The 20,060-nt window shown below is 37.6% G+C and overlaps 1 protein-coding gene across 10 annotated transcripts in view; it reads right to left on the bottom strand.

Annotated features, from left to right (window-relative positions):
• VEPH1 (ventricular zone expressed PH domain containing 1) overlaps positions 1–20,060 on the bottom strand; it is a 227,372-nt gene that overhangs the window by 180,249 nt on the left and 27,063 nt on the right. For 9 of the 10 annotated variants that reach the window (XR_004264083.1, XM_032262452.1, XM_032262461.1 and 6 more), the window contains 2 exons: positions 17,697–17,912; positions 7,654–7,828 (listed from right to left, as the gene is read on the bottom strand). Coding sequence is in view for 9 of the 10 variants with exons in the window: in XM_032262452.1 (XP_032118343.1) it covers positions 7,654–7,828; positions 17,697–17,912 (391 nt within the window). In the remaining variant the exon portion in view is untranslated. Of the gene's footprint in view, positions 1–6,945; positions 7,063–7,653; positions 7,829–17,696; positions 17,913–20,060 lie in introns of those variants that run through there. The other variant, XM_032262492.1, reaches the window with a different exon arrangement.

Below are 20,060 nucleotides of genomic sequence, written 5' to 3'. Positions count from 1 at the left end.
ATTGTAGCTAGTTTTTGACAGTTTGTCATGTGAAAGAAGAACGAGGCTTTATTACCCAAGGAGAGGACCTTGGTCAAAAGTGGGAGGCCACAAGAAGAGAACTTCTAATTCAACAAAAGGAAGAAATATCTAGTATTCAGTTTTGTCCAGAGATAAAGTGGGTTGTCACAGGAAATAGTGAGTGAGTTCCCTGGTAATAAAGGGATTCAAATATAGGAAGGCAAGTATGATTATCATCATCCCTACTTCAGCTAATATTTATTGAAAGCCAGCTGTGTTTTGGCATTATCTCATGTCATTGTCTTGACATCTATGTGTACACATGAGGAAACAGAGGTTGAGAAAATAAAAATACGACTAGTATTTTGTGGCGCTAATATTACATTGTGAAAACAGACTTTACAGTGAAATGGTCAGAGTTTGAACCTTGTTTTTAACTTCTCTAAGCTTCAGCTTGCTTACTTACAAATTGATATATGGGACATTTGTGTTCTTTCATTCCCCATTATTCATTCACCTACTGTTGGCAACAGCCCTGGGTTTCTTTTGGGGATCTCCTCCTCCTACTCCCCATCCACATGGCTTTGCTGCAGCCAACTCCTTTCCACTGCTTTGAGGGTGGCTCATGACCTAAGCCTGACCAATTGAAGTACAGTATCCTCTGGCAATAATGATAGATTTGTGGAGAAATGTTCCTGTGGCCTGTGTCAGGTCAAAGAGAAAAAAGAGACTGGATGTGGACTTTCTTTTGTTTAATTGGTATTCGTGATGACGTGAGCTGGAAGCTGCAAAGGCCCACACCGAGCATGAAAGTGAAATCCATCCTGAGGAAGCAGAGCTGAGAATTGACTTTTGGGACACCACTGAACCGTGAATCAACAATCTGGGAAGTCTGGTATACTCATGAACTTTGCAGGCATGTGTGCCAAGGAGGAGTTGTTGTTGCTCCTCCTTCCTCCTTCTCTTCTTTCTCCTTCTCTCCTTTCTCATCATCAAGCCATTTATATATGTTAGTTTTTGTTACGTAAACTACCACTAACTTGTAAAATGGGATAATAATAAGACTTCTTTTATGAGGTTCTTGTGGGTATTGAATGATATAATGGGTATAAATGGCTTAATACAATATCTGGCATTGGAAATGCATGCAGTAAATTTTGGCAACTGTAGTTATTATAATTATTATGATCATCATTGAAGGTATTACCATTCAATGTATTTTGTAGAAGTAGAAATATGGGAAAATAAGGATTAGTATACCATAAGGCAAAGAAGATCTAAAACGGAGAAAAATAATAGGTAATGAAAAAAGAAATTCCATCATGATTCCTCAGGTTGTTTGGTAGGGGATATAAGACAAAGATTTGCAGAGCAGAAAACTTACTAATCAGAGACAGCAAGATCCCTTCTGCTTTGTAACTTTAAAGTTTGATGGGCTCATGCGAGTGATAATTGAGTTTTATGATCACACAGTTTTAAAACTCCAAACCCTGAAATACACAGCCCCAGCCTTTTATAGGTTAAATTACCATTCATATTATAATTTTCATAGTGCCTGATCAAATAAACCGAATTATTTGTTTATTTCAAATGCTTGCAGTGAAATTAGAAAGCATACTTTGTGTTTCAAATATTTCATTGTCATTGAAAAAGCATTTTTAAAAAACCCCAAAGAGATGAGCTAAGCTCTTGGCAGCAATAAAGGGCTAATTCATTTATTTTTTTTCATAAATCTATTACTAGCAAGTCTGACTATCATGGATTTACAATATGTGATGTGTATAAGTGTTTGAAATTCCTGTAAAGTATGTTTCAAAAATATAGCCAAGGTGTTGAAAAAAAACATAATTGCTTTTCTGGGCTTTCAGCAAATTTAATAGTATGTATAAAGTGAAATTGGAGATTTAATCCTGGAGCCAAAGGGAACTGGAAATGAAAATACTGCCTAGTATTATTAACAACAAATCTTTAGAGGGAACCACAGGTTCCACTGTCATGCTGGAGTTCAGACATACCTGGCAGACCATTGGGGTGGCTGGTCAGAAGTCTTGGGATGGTACCAAGAACCCTCCTCAGGAATGTCTGGTACAATCAGCTTAAGTTAGGAACAAAACTTTAGTTCTTAGAAGGCAATAGGCACTTTGAGAATTAAAGTATTAATTTGTTGGCAACCCCAACTCCTAGGTGAATAGTTGAGCCCAGGGGAAGGAAAGAGAGTTTTAGATAAAACAATAATCTATTTTATTTTATTTTTTCAACTTTAATTTTAGACTCAAGGATACATGTGCAGGTTTGTTGCAAGGGTATATTGCATGATGCTGAGGTTTGGGGTACAATTGAACCCATCACACAGGTAGTGAGCACAATACCCAATAAATAGTTTTTCAATCCTTGCCCCTCTCTTTCTCCCCTCTCTTTTAGTTCCCCCAGTGTCTATGGTTCCCATCTTTACATCCACATGTACCCAATGATTAGTTCCCACATAGAAGTGAGAACATTTGGTATTTGGTTTCTGCAGTAATTTGCTTGAGATAATGGCCTCTAGCTGCGTCCATGTTGCTGCAAAGGATGATTTTGTTCTTATTTATGGCAGCACAGTATCCCTTGGTATATATGTACCACATTTTCTTCATTCAGTCCACTGTTGATGGGTACCTAGCTTAATTTCATGTCTTTGCTATTGTGAATAGCGTTGCAATGAAGATATGAGCGCATGTGTCTTTTTGGTAGAACGATTTATTTTCCTTTGCGTATACATATCCAGTAATGGAATTGCTGGGTCAAATAGTAGTTCTATTTGAACTTCTTTGAGAAATCTCCAAACTGCTTTCCACCATGGCTGAACTAATGTACAGTCCCACAAATAGCATATAAACATTCTCTTTTCTCTGCAGCCTTGCCAACATCTGTTGTTTTTTGAATTTTTAATAGTAGCCATTCTGACTGGTGTGAGATGGTCTCTCACTGTGATTTTGATTTGCATTTCTCTGATGATTACTGATGTGGAGCATTTTGTCATATAATTGTTGGCTGCTTTTATGTCTTCTTTTGACAAGTATCTGTTCACGTCCTTTACCCACTTTTTTTTTTCTTTAAGTTCAGGGGTACAGGGACAGTTTTTTTTTTTTATAGGTAAACTTGTGTCATGGGGGTTTTGTCACCCAGGTATTAAGCCCAGTATCCATTAGTTATTTTTCCTGATCCTCTCTCTCCTCTCACCCTTCATCTTCAAATATGCCCGAGTATCTTTTGTTTCCCTCTATGTTCATAATTTAGCTCCCACTTATAAGCGACAACATGTGGTATTTGGTTCTCTGTTCCTGTATTAGCTTGCTAAGGATAATGGCCTCTGGCTCCATCCATGTTCCTGCAAAGGACATGATCTTGTTCTTTTGTATGGCTGCATAGTTTTCCATGGTGTATAGGTATCACATTTTCTTTAGCCAGTCTATGATTGATGGGCATTTAGGTTGATTTCATGTCTTTGCTAGTATGTGTGCATGTGTCTCTATGATAGAACAATTTCTATTTCAGTAATAAAATTGCTGAGCTGAATGATAGTTCTGTTTTTAGGTCTTTGAGGATCAGCCACCACCAACAGTGTATAAGCATTCCTTTTTCCCCACAACCTTGCCAACATCTGTTATTTTTAAATTTAATAATATACTGGTGTGAGTGGTATTTCATTGTGGTTTTGATTTGCATTTCTCTATGATCAGCAATGTTGAGCTTTTTCATGATTGTTGGCTGCATGTACATCTTCTTTTGAAATGCATCTTTTCATGTCCTTTGCCCGCTTTGTAATGGGTTTTGTTTTTTCTTATAAATTTCTTTAAGTTTCTTATAGATCTTGGATATTAGACCTTTTTCAGATGCATAGTTTGCAAATAACTCCTCCCATCCTCTAGATTGTTTGTTCACCTTGTTGATAGTTTCTTTTGCTGTGCAGAAGCTCTTTAGTTTAATTAGATCCTATTTGTCAATTTTTGCTTTTGTTGCAATTGCTTTTGGTATCTTCTTTGTGAAATTTTTGCCCATTTCTGTGTCCAGAATGGTACTACCTAGGTTGTCTTCCAGGGTTTTTATAGTTTGGGGTTTTACATTTAAGTCTTTAATCCATCTTATTTTTTTTATGTGGTATAAGGAAGGGGTCCAATTTTAATCTTCTGCATATGGCTAGCCAGTTATCCCAGCACCATTTATTGAATAGGTAGTCCTTTCCCCATTGCTTGTTTTTGTCAGCTTTTTCAGAGATCAGATAGTTGCAGGTGCATAGCCTTATTTCTGAGTTCTCTATTCTGTTCTATTGGTCTATGTGTATGTTTTTGTACTAGTACCATGCTGTTTTGCTTACTGCATTCCTGTTTGATGTCAGTTTGAAGTTAGTGTGATGCCTCCAGGTTTGTTCTATTTGCTTAGGACTGCCTTGGCTATTCAGGCTCTTTTTTGGTTCCATATGAATTAAAAAAATTTTTTTTTCAGTTTTGTGGTGAATGTCATTGGTAGTTTAATAAGAATAGTATTGAATTTATAAATTGCTCTGGGCAGCATGGCCATTTTAATGATACTGTTTCTTCCTATACATGAGTATGGAATATTTTTCCATTTGTTTGTGTCATCTCTGACTTCTTTGAGGACTGTTTTGTAGTTCTCCTTATAGACATCTTTCAATTAACTCCCTGGTTAACTGTGTTCCTAGGTATTTTATTTGTGTGTGTGTGGCACTTGTAAATGGGATTGCATTCCTGATTTGGCTTTCAGCATGGCTACTGGTGGTGTGAAGATATACTAGTGATTTTTGTACATTGATTTTTGCATCCTGAGACTTTGCTGAAGTTGTTTATCAGCTTAAAAAGCTTTTGGGCTGAGACCATGGGGTTTTCTAGATATAGGAGCATGTCGTCTGCAAATAGTTTGATGTTCTCTTTTTCTATTTGGATGTGCTTTATTCCTTTTTCTTGCATGATTGTTCTGGCCAGGACTTCCAATACTATGTTGAATAGGAGTGGTGAAAGAGGATGTCCTTGTCTTGTACAGTTTTCGATGGTAATGTTTCCAGCTTTTGTCCACTCAGTATGATGTTTTCTGTGGGTTTGCCATTGATGGGTCTTACTATTTTGAGGTATCCTATTCAATACCTAGATTATTGGGAGTTTGTAACATGAAGGGTGTTGAATTTTATCAAAAGCCTTTTCTGCATCTGTTGGTTTTTATCTTTAGTTCTGTTTATATGATAAATCACATTTATTGATTTGCATATGTTCAACCAACCCTGTATCCCAGGAATAAAGCCTACTTGATTGTGGTGGATAAGTTGCTGGATTTGTTTTGCTAGTATTTTGTTGAGGATTTTTGCATCAGTGTTCAAGGATATTGGCCTGGAGTTGGGTTTTTAAAAAATCTTTATTTATTTTTTATGTTGTGTCTCTGCCAGATTTTGGTATCAGGATGATGCTGGTCTTATAGAATTAGTTAGGAAGGAGTGCATCCCCCTTAATTTTTTGGAATAGTTTCATCAGAAATGGTACCAGCTCTTCTTTGTACATCTTGTAGAATTCAGCTGTGAATCTACATGTATGTGCACAAGAATTTATTAATTTATTCTAGATTTTCTAGTTTATGTGTATAGAGGTGTTCATAATATCTTTTGATGATTGTGTTTCTGTGTAATCAATAGCAACATCCCCTTGTCGTTTCTGATTGTGTTTATTTGAATCTTCTCTGTTATCTTCTTTATTAGTCTAGCTAGCAGTCTAGCTAGCTCCTGGATTTGTTGATCTTTTAAAATTTTTTCATGTCTTAATCTCCTTCATTTCAGCTCTGATTTTGGTTATTTCTTGTCTCTGCTAGCTTTGAAGTTGTTTTTTTCTTGGTTCTTTAGTTCTTTTAGTTATATTATTAGGTTGTTAATTGAGATCTTTTAACTTTTTGATTTGCACTTTTTAATAGTGTTATTTGTTTCTTGCTTGTTAAATTGCTTAAATTTCTTATAGATTCTGGATATTAGGCCTTTGTTGGGTACGTCATTTGCAAAAATTTTCTCCCATTCTGTAGGTTGTCGGTTTACTCTGTTGATAGTTTCTTTTGCTGTCTAGAAGCTCTCTAGTTCAATTAGGTCCCACTTGTCAATTTTTGGTTTTGTCATAATTGCTTTTAAGGACTTAGCCATAAATTTCTTGCCAAGGCTGATGTCAAGAAGGGTATTTCCTAGGCTTTCTTTGAGGACTTTTATTGTTTGAGGTCTTACATTAAAGCCTTTAATCCATCTTGAGGTAATTTTTGTATATGGTGATAGTTGTCCAGTTTTATCTGCATATAGATAGCCAGTTTTCCTAGCACCTCTTATTGAATGGGGAGTCCTTCCCCCATTGCTTATTTTTGTTGAATTTGTCAAAAATCAGATGGTTCTAGGTGTGCAGCTTTACTTCTGGGTTCTTTGTTCTATTCCACTAAAAAACCATCTATTTTACTGCAAACATGGCAACTTAGTTTGGCACTGCTCTGGGGCCTCTCTACCAAGGTGTAACACTAAGGAGAAAAGTAGTGTTCTTTCCCATCCTGCCACAGGCTGCCATACTAAATTACTGGGCTAAGGACTTGGTAGTTCCTGAAGCTTCAGGTGGCTCAGCACAAAGGCTGCCAACACTGGCAGGGCAGCACGGTGTTCCCAGGAGTGGAGTCCATTCCTGGGACCTGCATGGCAGTGGCCTTAGGGTCTGCTGGGCTCAGCATGGTGAAAGAGGACAGCACCCCAACATGTTATGCCAGGAAGTATGGACAGAATAGCAGCATGGGCTTAGGGATTGGTCTGGATACCTTGGGAAGAGAGCACACATAGGACACCATTGGGGATCCTAAGAATTATTTGAACTTTGAGCACTTTATACAGGGTTGACGATCAACCTTATCATGTGGTGGGTTATGTCAGTAAACTGTGGACTGAGATACTCATGGACCTCATGCATCTTTATTAATGAGAATTGGGGACATTTGGATACATATTAATTAATAACATATATTGTTCCTTGACCCCAAATTCAAAAAACATGTCTTTTGATTGATCTGAAACAAAGAAAATAAAAGAAGACAAGGAGAATATTTTGCATGAACTAATTTGAGCACCTCTTTCATTAAAATGTTATAACAATTAACAGAGGTGTGCTACTTGACTTTTTATGTTTGTTATCATTCCCAAATCACATTCACATTTAAGAAGTTATTGCATATTTTCTGAAGTATTTTATCTAACAAAAGACATTTCTTGCTTTTGGAACCAAGTGAAGAGAGGTTTATCATCTCCAACTGAGTGACATTTTTCACTCAATACATAGAGATAAGCTCTCCACAGTTGGTAGTTGAACAGGTGACCAGAAGTATAGAAAATACAGTTCTTCAAATTGAGAAAGACAGATTTGGAAGAAAGCTTAAAATTCTTTTAATGAGTCTAAGTAATTCATCCGCCTTGGGAAGGGACACAGACTCAGCCAGATTAAGTAACCTTTTGCATGTTTCCAAGTCAACTAACAGCAAAGCAGAGAAATTAACTTGCTTCTAATACTCTAGGTCTTGCTTCCCATTAACTATAAATGCTTCATGAAAGTACTTTTAAATGCCTCCTAAAACATGTTCCCAAGCTCAACCTTTGCACCATACCTTGGAGTATGCTCTTTACTATAACTTCTGTGTGATCAGCCAGAAGATCTGCCTTGGTAATTGCGGCCAGAGACAGGTAGTTAGACATATTCCTGCACAGTTCTTTGTTGCCTCTGTGGAGGAATTTCACTGCAATGGGGATGGCTAATGCCATCACGGAGGGTCTGTTGTAATTCTGAGGAAATATAAGAAAGCCATAAATAATAAACAACTCATTGTTCATTTATTCATTCATTCATTCATTCAAAAAATATTTATTGGATTAAGCTCCCAGAGCACAGCTATGAAAACACAGGCCCTGCCCTGTTTATATTGTATTTGGGAACTCTGGGAACTTTTGATTTTGTTTAAGAGACCTAAACACAAACAGGCAGTTAACAGCAGAAACTGATGACAGCCAAAATGGGCAAAAGGCAGGGTACTAAAATAGCAGAGAAGGAGCACTCAATCTAGTCTTCAGGAATGTCAAGAAAGACTTCCTGGAGGAGGTAATGTCTTAGTTGGGACCTCATGGATGAACAAGATACGGCTGAGTGCTGGCAAGGCAGGGAGTAGGCAGAAAGAAGGAAGAGCAGGTGTGCAGAGACCGAGGTGGGGGAGCACCTGATGGCACTGGGGAGTTGTCAGTAGCTCAGGATGGCTGGAGTGTGATATGTGTGAGGAAGCTGGAGTGGGAGGTGAGGCGAGAGACGGGACAGGTAAACATAAACAGAACATGATTATGAAAGGTCCAGCATATGGCATACCAGGCTAAGGAGTTTGGAATTGATCTTTATGGTAATTAGGGGTCACTGATGAAAGGAATCACTTGTCATATTTACACTTGAGATAAACACCTAAGGAATGTTGAACAAGTCACTTTTCGACTATATCTATCTTCAAAACTAAGGTTTCAACTAATTAGATTCAGAGGGAAAAAATAAATGAATGTAAGATTAAAATCTAAAGATATTCTGGATCCTAAAAGAATTCTCCTCTTGGTATGACTGAATATAAATGTACTTACATATAAAATAGTCTTATTAGCATTTAATTACCTAATTAGGGAATAATATTTAGAAAATATAAATTGTTTTCTTTTTTTTCCCACCACATAACATTTTGGTCAACAAATTGTTTTCTTAAAAATGAATGGTACATATTCACTACCCCTGGCTGTCAACCCCACCTCTCAGACTAACTGTAGGAAAAAAAACTGTGCAGTGCACAGTGTGTTTGGGAGTGGAGTTCATATTATATTATAAATAAAAAGTGTTTTTTTTTTTCTCAAACTGTTCATGTGAAAAGTGCTTATCTTTCCACTTATGGATTATGCCCTCTAGCACCTCCTACAATTATGGGCTTATGGTGAGTACTCAATATCTTCAAATTGAGTGACTAACAAAGAAAATGTAAGTCTATTGTGATAGTTGCCACTGGGAAAATAATGTGGTGGGCAGGGCATCTGATGGAACAAGAAGACCGTGTATTCTAATTTCAGCTCTGCTACCATCTTTCAGGGTGATCATGAAGGTGTCATCCAGCTCTCTAGGTCTTACTCATAAGAGTGATTATCATAATCTCTTCCAATCAAATGGTCTCTGATAAAAGGATTCTAAAGCAGACATGATATCAACTGCCTGACATAGGAAGACCTTCTAGGCTACTGAGGGATCACTTACCTATTAAAGACGCTCAAGTAAGGATTACCACCCAAAGAGAGATCTACATTTAGGTAATCAATATCTAGGTTTGCCTGCATCAGACTGAGAAGACTGAGAACATATCTATGATCGCAGTCAAGAGTATTAACACTACTGCTAGAAATTACTAACTGTCCCCACCAGTAATTATTCACCTTCTTTTATTTTAGTAATACATTCCTGAACTTCAGCTGGCATAGGATCACATGATGAAAAACTGCATTTCTCAGCCTTCTTTGCAGCTGGATGTGACCATGTTCAAAGTTCTGACCAATGGGATAGAAATGGCAGTAAGGTGTTCAACCTCTAGGTTGCTATAATCCTGAAGTGACTTAGCTTCCTATTTTTTTTTCTTTAATGCTGGTTGGAATGAGAATATGGTTGCCACATGTTGAATAATATAGAGAAAATAGAAGGATCCTGGACTTGTGATACCATAATGCCAGCAAATGGTATTGCAAAAGACTCCTACTCTTGCATTATTTGATGAGAGACAAAGTTCTGTGTTGCTCAACCCACTGTTATATTTAGATCTTTGATATTGCAGCTGAGCTTGTATCCTGATTAATACAATGCAAAGCCAGGACCACTTTCATTATTTAACTTTCCCCTGTGGCTGAAGAGAAAATTATATTCTTAGAATGAAATGTAGAATTCCACCTTTATATATCAAATCCTACAATAAGGACAAAAGAAAGGACATGAGATAAAAATTGTCATTGATACATACAATTCCTGAGCAAATGGATAAAATAAATATTTACATGAGAGAAAAATGTATCTCTACCCGTATCTGCCATAACAAAAATTAATTCCAGATAGATTGCAGATCTAAAAGTGAAAAATAAAACAAGACAGAGAAGACAACACAGGAGAACATCTCCATGGCCTAAGAGTAGGCAAAGATCTCACTGAGCCATTACTGATAGTTTGGATACCTCTCCGAGGGGCCAGTTGCTCCCTTCCCCAGGAGTTAGTCCTCAGGTTTAGAAGTCAGGGCATTTGCTTGGTTGGAACACACAAAATTGTTTGGATCCACTAAGGCTAACATACCAAAGAATTTCCAAAAGGCTGGTACATAAACAGGCATGCCAGTGTACTCATCCCCAGTGAGAGGTTTTTATAGGTCAGACCTAGGGTAGGTATCCCTTTCACATTTTCAGGATACCCAGGAACTAGATTAGAAACTAGAATGTTCACTCATGGGCACAAAATCAGATCACAGCAGAGAGAGAGCCTGAGGGATATTTCATCTAGGCCATGTGAAACCTGATTGAAAGAACACTCCTGCCCTATAACTGAATACCTTTCTCTGGTCACTGGAAGTTTCCATTCATCAGATTCAGAATTTTTCCTAGTGGTGCTGGACAAACATGCCAGAATAATGACATGATATTGAGCATCCTCTTTTTGTTAACATACTGATCAAACGTGATGTTTAGAAAATCTAATTGATTTGGTCATTTTTCTCAATTATAATCATATTCTATCCCTGCTCCCTTGACTTACATTTTAAAAAATTGCTTATTAGAACATTGGGTCTTCCCCAAACATCTCAGTCTCACCTATGCAATTTCTTGGGTTGCTCCTATAGGCAGCCAATCTCTTCCTTGTATGTAGGCTTTTGCTAGTTCAACTTTTAGATAGCACATCCTGTCCCTATCATCCTTGTCCAAGCTTTGAGGGTGAAACACAATGGCAGAATTATTCTCAGAACTTTCCACCCAAGAACTCCATACCTAAATTTACTTATATACTCTGGGTCTTTCATCAAGAACAACTTTCAGGTAGAGAGATACGTAGCTTCCATCAGAGCAATATGTCTTCAAACACATGTACTTATAACTTGCTGAGACACCTTTTTTTTTTTTTTTTTTGAGTGCATTAACTGGGAAGTGTTTCTTACTTTCTGTGAACATAGCCACAGTGAAAGATCAGTGAAAATCAGTATCCCCAGTAACTGATGTTTGTAAACCTTGGGGTAAGCTAGCACTTAACAGTAATCGTGAAAAACAGACTATCTTAAGCAATTTGATCATATTCTTTTTTAAAATTCTAGACGTTCTAGAGAAATTTAGTGGCCAGCCATTCAAGTCTCTGAAGTGTGGTTCCAAGTAAAGGGTATAAAATATCCCCCAAAATATATGTCTTTTTTGTTTTTAATTAACACTCACTTTTTTTTTCCTACCACGGCACCCAGAAATCTTCCAAATGACAAAAAGTGAAACAAGCAAATAGTTCATACAAACACCAAGAAACTGCTAGAAAATCTCCAGACAGTGTCTAGACTTTTCCTGGTATATCAAAAAGTGAAGGGCAAAGGGCTGGGAGGCCAAGATGAGGCTGGACAAACAAGGATCCCATGGACCTAACAGGTACAAAAAAACATCCAGTGGCTGAACTTCACTTTCAAAGGCAACAAAAGGAGTTGGTAGTGCAGTAGATCTCAAGCCCATGAAATTACTTCATCTCTATAATTATTTGGGTCACAGAAATGCTAATGGCATGTATGCAGAGAAAGCCCTATGATTACAGTTTTACAAATAAATGACTTTAGCAGCAGCGGATAATGCCAGAGCCTATGACAGACCTTGCTTCTCAGTGCAGATGTGAGCATGTTGGTATGAATATCATCTTACAGTTTGGTGCTGAGGGAACAGATTCAATGAAGTGCAGCATAGAAACAGACTTTCTCGTGGGGACAATTATATCTAGCTGTAGAGGTTAAACAAGAGGGCTTTGTTCTATGGATGCCAAGAATTATATTTCTAAACTCGATTAGCACCAATTTGAGCTTTTGGTTGAAATTGGCCTTTTGAAAATGCACTTTGGGAATGTTTCCCAGTGTTTTTAAAAAGGAAAAGAACAAAGCTAAGTAGAAAAGATATCTATCTGAGGTGATAGGAACTAACAAGCTCTTTGGCTCTCAGGCCTTGAATTCAAGTAAGAACCGTAAAAATGATTAAGCTCAAGAAACATTAAACCTCACTTATTAAAATAAGGTTCCTTGATTATTCATTCAGCATTATCAATCAAAGTTAAACCAATTTTGGATTTACATATAAAATGGTTCATTCTTCCCAGCATAGCTATATGTAAAATCTAATTGGCACACAAGCCTACGTTTGGAGTGTAAGGACCCTGGGAGTGTACATCCCCGTCTCCTCCCATTTCATGCCGCTCTCTGAGCATTAGGTACTGAAGCCTACTCTGGAGAGAAGTGTAGCTGCTATGGAAGCCAGGAGGTAGCCATGTCTACTGAGCCCATTCACTCGACCATTCAACAAACATTATTTGAGCACCTACTATATGCTAAGCACTATTCTATGTGCTGGAATTACTTCAGTGAATAAAAGAGCTTATAATTTGGGGAGAGGAGAGACAGGATATTTAAAACATGGCTATAACACATAATTAAATCAATAGCTTGTAAGAAAGCATTGAGGGTTATTTTAGTCTCCTGCAGATAATGATAATGATGATGATATCAATCAGAGTTAATATTCATGCAGCACTTCCTATGTTCTAAATATTTTGTCTATCATTTAATGTCTATTCATTTAATTTTCATAGCAAACTCATGAGGCAGCTCTTCTTAATATCTGTACTTTACATATAAGGCCATTAAGGCCCAGAAAGATTAATTTTCCCAAGACCACACTACAGGCACACGGTGGAGCTGGGATTGCCTACTGAATAAACTGCTCGATTGGCAAAACCAGTCCCATCTCTGAGAGTTGTGAAGGAAATGCTTTCCACTGTCTGAGGCACTTCACATGCAACACTAGCAAGAGCAGAGGTTAAATCTTTATATTGCATTGACTGGGGAAGAAGAACTGAGAGGAATGTGTGGCATCAAGGAGAAGGAACAGTGGTTCCTTCTATAAAGAGGGAAAAACAGGCACTTTCTGATTTCCCAGCCGCACATCTGGGGATTATTCCTATTCCCCCTCTTACCCTGCAGGCATCCTGCTTTGGTTATTTCCGTCTTTATGGAGTCATCAACAGTGGTAGCAGAGATGAGGGAAGATGAAATGTGGAACTGATTAAATACATGACAAGGTCTCTACTAAATGATTTGGTTGGGGAAGAGGCTGTGACTGCAGCAGAGTGAGGATAAAGCCAAGCATTGGCTGCCAGGCTTCGAGATGGCTCATCTACCAATTCTCTAGAATTTCATTGTAGAACAGCTGCCATGTCAACAATGGTAATGTCCTTGAGGTGCATTTTAATTTTAATCAAGTTTGCCAAGTTTGTTTTTTCCTAGAATGTAATACACATTGTATGGGTATATTCTTTTTCAGGATTTTTCTAGGAGCAAATAAAAAGGGGGTGGGCAATGGGCAACTCCATATAGATATCTGGTCAGAGGGTCAGAGAAAGCTGTTAACTCTAAGTAAGCTGTACTTTGAATTAGGTACTTCCGTATAGTGGCTAGAGCACAGATAGAGATTGCTTTTGAAATACAAGATCCTCTTCCTGTGCACCTACCACCACAAAGTAGAAGTACTCAACTCCCACAGTTTGATGTCCTGAATGGAACCCGCTGAATGCTCATTTTCATTGTCCTGCAAGGCTGGATTAATTTGCTAGCTACAAAGCACTACTTCTATTGGACACTTACTATGTAGCAATTGTACTATGTAAACACTATATATGCAATATCATTTTAACCTCCATAACAGTTCTGATCAGGAGGTATTGTTATGCCAGTTTTAGAGATGGCAAAACAGAGATTTAGAGAGAGAAAATATCCTGCCAGTCTTTCATGTTAATAAGACCAAGAGCCAAATGACATGGAAACTTTCAAGCTCTAAAGCTCTTTGCTATTCTACTCTTAGAGTCTCCTTAGGGAGTCAAAATTTCAGACTGGGAGATGACATGGAAGGTGCTCTGGTTCAATTCTCTGTTTTAAACATAAGTTAAGAGACTTGTTTAAGGACACAGGATGTATAGAAACATATGGCCCAAGGCCAGAAACAAACTCACAAGTGCATGCCCCATATATGTACTGATTTTGTATTGAGGAAAGAGTCAAAGGTGAGTTCTGGAATTTTAATGGTTATTTTAAGGTAAATGTGGCAAGTTCATAAATTTAGGGACCAAGGAAAGAGGTATAATTAACAACTAAAAAAGGAATAGTCACCTGAAGTAGGTTTGCGTATAGGCTGACAAGAGGAAATCTGGGGGACAAAAAGAAAAGTGTGTGTGTGTGTGTGTGTGTGTGTGTGTGTGTGTGTGTGTGTGTGTGTGTACACATTCACATTTAGCTTAAAATGACAGTGAAGTGGCCAGAAAAAAAGAAACCAAATGAAATAGCCAAGGGTTAGAGAAGAAAAAAATGACTGGGCCTCTGCTTGATCAGAAAGTAAGACCCTGGGTTCCTTATATGGGGAGATGGGATGGGTGGAAAAGGAATCACTCATTTTTTGTTTGTTTGATTTCCTTCATTTTGTGTAAAGCTAAAAATGCTGAGTGCCTAACTTTTGAAAGTTAGTCTATTGTTTCATTGCACTGAAAAAATAGAACAAAATGAGTCATTTGGATTTCTACACATTCCCCACAGGAACCTAAATTACAAGTAATACGAAATCATCCCTTCAATGTTTACTGGAAGCCAAAAACTTCCCTTTAAAATTTGATGAAAGCTAAATATAAATGCTATGACCACAGCTTTGCCTTTGGTTCCTGGGGCTGACTTTCTGGGACTCCCGGGGGTAGCCAAGATAAGATGCTGAACTTTGCTGAAAGCAACTTTGCCTTTAGGCCTTTCTGCTTTCCATTTTAGTGGATTTTGCCTCCTTCTGAGGGCCTGCAATAGACACCCCATGCCTATACCGGCCCTATATGTTGGACTTACACATTTCTCTGCCTGACTTGTCCCTCTTAACCAAGGAGCCTACTAGCCTTCAGGCCTTTTCTCTGTCACTTCCCAAAATATCAGCCCTTGACCTCCGAACCATGCTCTCAACAATCTTACAAACTCTTTTACATTAAGTCTTGATCATCAGTGAGTTTAGCATTTCAATTTCTCAAAAGCATTTAATTCCCTATGTCATACCCCATCCCTTTTAAGTAGGAGACATAATACTTTACTCAGAATAAAACATCCCATCTAACATAAATGTTAGAATTCTGGACATTTTGGAAAGGTAGCATGCTTATAATTCTCTGATCTGGGTCTTATTTCACAAATCTGTACTTTTGCACAAGCTGTTTTTCTGCATAGAATGTCTTCTGGCTCTACTTTGCCTATCTAGTGAAATTCCTGCTCACTGCTCATAACCCTTCCAAACATGAACTTCACCCAGAAAACTTGCTCTGATTACTCTAGAACTGTGTCAACACAGGTGCTACTGACCATGGGATGCTCCTGAGCATCTGAAGTGTGACTAGTTCATTTAGTAATGCACTAAAATGCACATCAGATAGGTAAGAATTGTTTAAAAAAATGACAAATCACAAGGTCAGGAGTTCAAGACCAGCCTGGCCAATATGGTAAAACCCTGTCTCTACTAAAAATATAAAAATTAGCTGGGCGTTGTGGTGGGCACCTGCAGTCCCAGCTACTTCGGAGGCTGAGGCAGGAGAATAGCTTGAACCCAGGAGGTGGAGGTTGCAGTGAGCCAAGATTGCACAACTGCACTCCAGCCTGGGTGATAGAGTAAAGACTCCATCTCAAAAAAAAAATTGTTATATTGATTGTATGTTGAAATGATACTATTTTGAATATAATGGGTTGAGGAAATATATTATTAAAATCAATTTCACCTTTCTTTTTACTTAAGTGGCTCATAGAATGTTTTCCTTTTTAATTTTTTAAATTGAGATCAAATATACATATATAATATACCATCTTTACAATTTTTAAATGTATAATTTAGTAGTAATAAATATATTCATATTCTTTTTCTCCCTCTTCACTACTGTTCCCCTACTCATCCCAGGCCAAGAACATTTAAAATTACCTATTTGGCTCCTGTTTGTGGCTTACATTAGATTTCTATTGGATAGCACTGTCCTAAAGTCTAGGCCAATGGTTCTGAACCTGTAAGGGGAGTGGGATAGGATGCTTAAATTGTTTGAATGTTTGTTAAGGTGCACATTGGGGTGAAATAATCTATGTTTCTGATAAATATCAATAATATACCAAGATAACCAATGAAGAGCAAATGCACTGAGTCTTTGTTGTTCCATCAAGCACTATTCATCTTTTGTTAATTTTGCTGCAATCCCCATTTTCTCCCCACCCATCCTAGACCCTGGGGATGAAGGAGACACAGTGTGGCGGTGCAGGAGGAGTCTTTTGTTCAGTCGACTGATTCTTAGACTGATCAGACAAGGTAAAATATGATCCAGTTAATCATAAACAACTGTGGAGAAAAAAGGAAGAAGAATAAAGGATGCTAATATCAGCTGCCACATGCACTGCTAAGCATTTTAACAGAACCAGATTTTCCTGACCTGTGCTCAGTGGAACACAGGTTCTGAGAGATGTTCAAAAGTGTTGTGTTGGGAGTGGGGAGGAGAAAGGAGGTTCCATGGTGAAATCAGATTGGAAAATGCTGGCCTAAACAAAGTTAGCCAGCTTTCTTTTTTGTAGGACTTTACAGAAACTTTAATATGCCAATGTGATCACTCAAAGGGGAAAAATTGAATTGTTTCCCAGCTTATTTGATCATAAAATTCTTTTTTTGAGAAACAGCTATCAACATCACTGGTTGGTAAATTTGTCATGGACAGTGTCATTTAGCCTGTGCTTTACAGGGAGAACCCCATGGCTTAAGAAGTTAAGAGAACCTGCCCAAGATATCAGTGTTACACAACTCGTTAGTGGCTGAGCCAAAACTCCAAATTCACATTTACACCAGAGGAAAGAATTAACTGTGGTCAGAACAGGCAAATATCATCATGAAAAATTCTCAATACATATAGAAATGTTTGAAATGACTTACTTTCCCTGCTGTATCCCTAGATCACTGCCCCTCAGTTCATTTTTGCTTCCACTGTGTTCTCCCTGGATGAAAGAGATCTCCTCTTCTGAATTTTCTAGTACTCCTCCTGTGGGTCTTGGCACATATTGCTTTATTGTTAACTTTTTAAATGTATGCTCTCCAGATTAGAGGCTTCCAGTGGTATTACTTGAATTCCCTGCCGCGTGTCTTGCATGTAGCAGGAGCTCTATAGAACTTTCTCAGTTTATTAATTACCAGCCCTCCCAGCACAGCTATTGATGGCTTGTGGTGTCTTTTTACAGTATCTAAATGCTACAGAAGCATTGGCTCTTGGTTCAGAGACATCACAGGTTCACCTAGGCTGCCAACTTAGTATCAAATAGCCTGATGTTGAACACTGACATACCTGTAAAATGCAACTCATGATATCAGATGCGATTTTTGCATGAGGAGTATCTTCATCTTTCCCAAAGGGTCTCAGGTTATGTTCCAAGCAGGAGTCCCAGAGCCCCACAAGGGCCTTTGCATGCTTTTCAATGGACTCAGTCTCTCTGATGGCTGTTGTGATTCTCGTGATACAGATTTCAACTACTGCCTGGTCATTGTTATTGGTTTGGTAATCCTGTTTGGAAAGAAAATCTTCATGTTAAATAATACTCTAGAAAGTTATCCTTCAAAGGACAAAATACTAACTCAGTCATTTAGAAAATGGGTGCACCAGGCTGTGTGCTAAGGGGTGAGGGTGTAAAGCCTAATACAATAAAGGCTTTCTTCCTTGGAGATCCTAATCTTGTGGAAGAGGCAGATATGCAAACATGCTAAAATGGAGTAGGTTCTACTATCACCTAGACAGGGATCCCTGAGAGTCCATAGGAGCTTAACTATTCACTTGCAAGTAGGTTTAATCTTCAGACTATTTCAGTTTCTAAGTTCATTACCGGGCAGGGGTTACTTTTTACTCTGACATTTCAGCAACTTTTGTGAAATGTTTCAAATTACCCCTCAATTTTCCCTTATTAGTTTTCTCCCTCTCTCTGGACATAATGTAACACATCATTTCATCTCTCCCTTTTCAACTCAAAAAACTACAAAACCCATTTTAGCTTTCCCCAATCAGGTTTTCCTCCATTCCCATTTTAATTCTCCTTCAAATACCTGACCATCTTTACTGACAAATAATGGGACCTCCAAAACATCTAAATGTGAAAAAGAGGCTCATTGCATTAATTTGGAAAATTGGTCTGACTGTGAGCTTCACATGGTGGACTCACAAAACTGAAAACATGATAGAGCAGCAAAGTATTTAGAGCCTGACATCATCATGTGAGATTAGAGATGGGAAGTGATGGGGTTTTTTGGCACTACTGCAAACTCCAGCTCTAACAATTTTTGTTGTTGTTGTTGCTATAACTAATGGGGCAGTAAACATCTTGTGTATGCAGCTCTCTCTGCATTGCAAATTATTTATATCCTAGAGCCTCCAGAAGTAAACATTTCCAAGACAAAGGACAGGAACATTTTAAAGACTCAAAATAATTACTGCTGAACTATGTTTCAGAAACGTTTTACAAACTTGAACTCCCTCCAGCTGGGTAATAGCATGATCTCCTCAATGCACACTTGCAAAAACAGAGTATTTATAATATTTCTAATTTCACTAGTGAAAAACAATATCTTATCGATGTTTTGCTTAGGAATTTTCTTGCCCAAAAGTGGAGTTGAATGGTTCTGTGTTTATTGGCTGTTTGTACTTCCTCCTTTCGGAACTACCCACTGTATCTTATGTATATTTTTCTTTAGTTGACCTCATATTTTTTTTTTTTGGTCCTTCTTTGGTACAATATATTTTTCTATTAAGGATATTAAGTCAACATTTGACATTTGGCTGCAAATATGTCTCCATGTTTCATTATTTTTAGGATTTTTGTTTTGTTTTGTTTTGCTGCTATTCAATGACATCCTAAGATTTTAAGTAACTAAATTTGTCAATTTTGGTGGGCCTCATTATTTTTCCTTTTCTAAACTGGAAACTTAAGATGTTTACATTATTTTTAAAGGTAATACATGAACACGGAACAAAAATTCAAAAGATGCAAAGAAAGGTTTAAAGTGAAAAGTTAATCTCCCTCCCAGTCTTGTCCCTCATCCACAATCCCCTTCCTCAGTGGGAGATAGGCTCAGCAATTCCCTGTGTATTTTACAGAGGCATTCTAAGCACATGCAGATATCATTCACGCAGTCTCCTTTCTTTCTGTGTGATTACTGTAACAGATTTTTGTTTAATTTCAAGTTTTCCTTATTCAAAGTTTAACAAAACATCATCTCTATTTTTTTTCCAGATTAAAAAGAACTTCACAAAACATTCAACATTTATTACTTTAGAAATTCATCTTTAACCATTTGCTTAGCTATTAAATCTATCTGGTATTTATGGAAATAAGTAAAGACTTACATTTTCTTCTAAATAGCTAACCTAATCTTCCTACTACCACTTAGAGAATAATTCATTTTCTAGTAATTGTTTTAAATATATCAGAATCTATCTCAGGGCTGTCTTTTCTATCTGGGCCATTTCTCAATTTTTTTACAATACTAATTTTGCAACTTTCCCTATGTAAGCTTCAGATTTTTAAAATTATTCTTTAAGTTCTGGGTACATGTGCAGATTGTGCAGGTTTGTTACATAGGTATACACATGCCATGGTGGTTTGCTGAATCCATCGCCTGTCATCTACTTTAGGTATTTCTCCTAATGTTATCCGTCCCCACT

This window comes from Sapajus apella, unplaced genomic scaffold, assembly GCF_009761245.1.
Source record: "Sapajus apella isolate SASKATOON/1434 unplaced genomic scaffold, GSC_monkey_1.0 scaffold4, whole genome shotgun sequence".
NCBI classification, from domain to species: Eukaryota; Metazoa; Chordata; class Mammalia; order Primates; family Cebidae; genus Sapajus; species Sapajus apella.
Note: the sequence above shows the minus strand (reverse complement) of the source record. Positions and strands in the feature narration are given on the sequence as shown.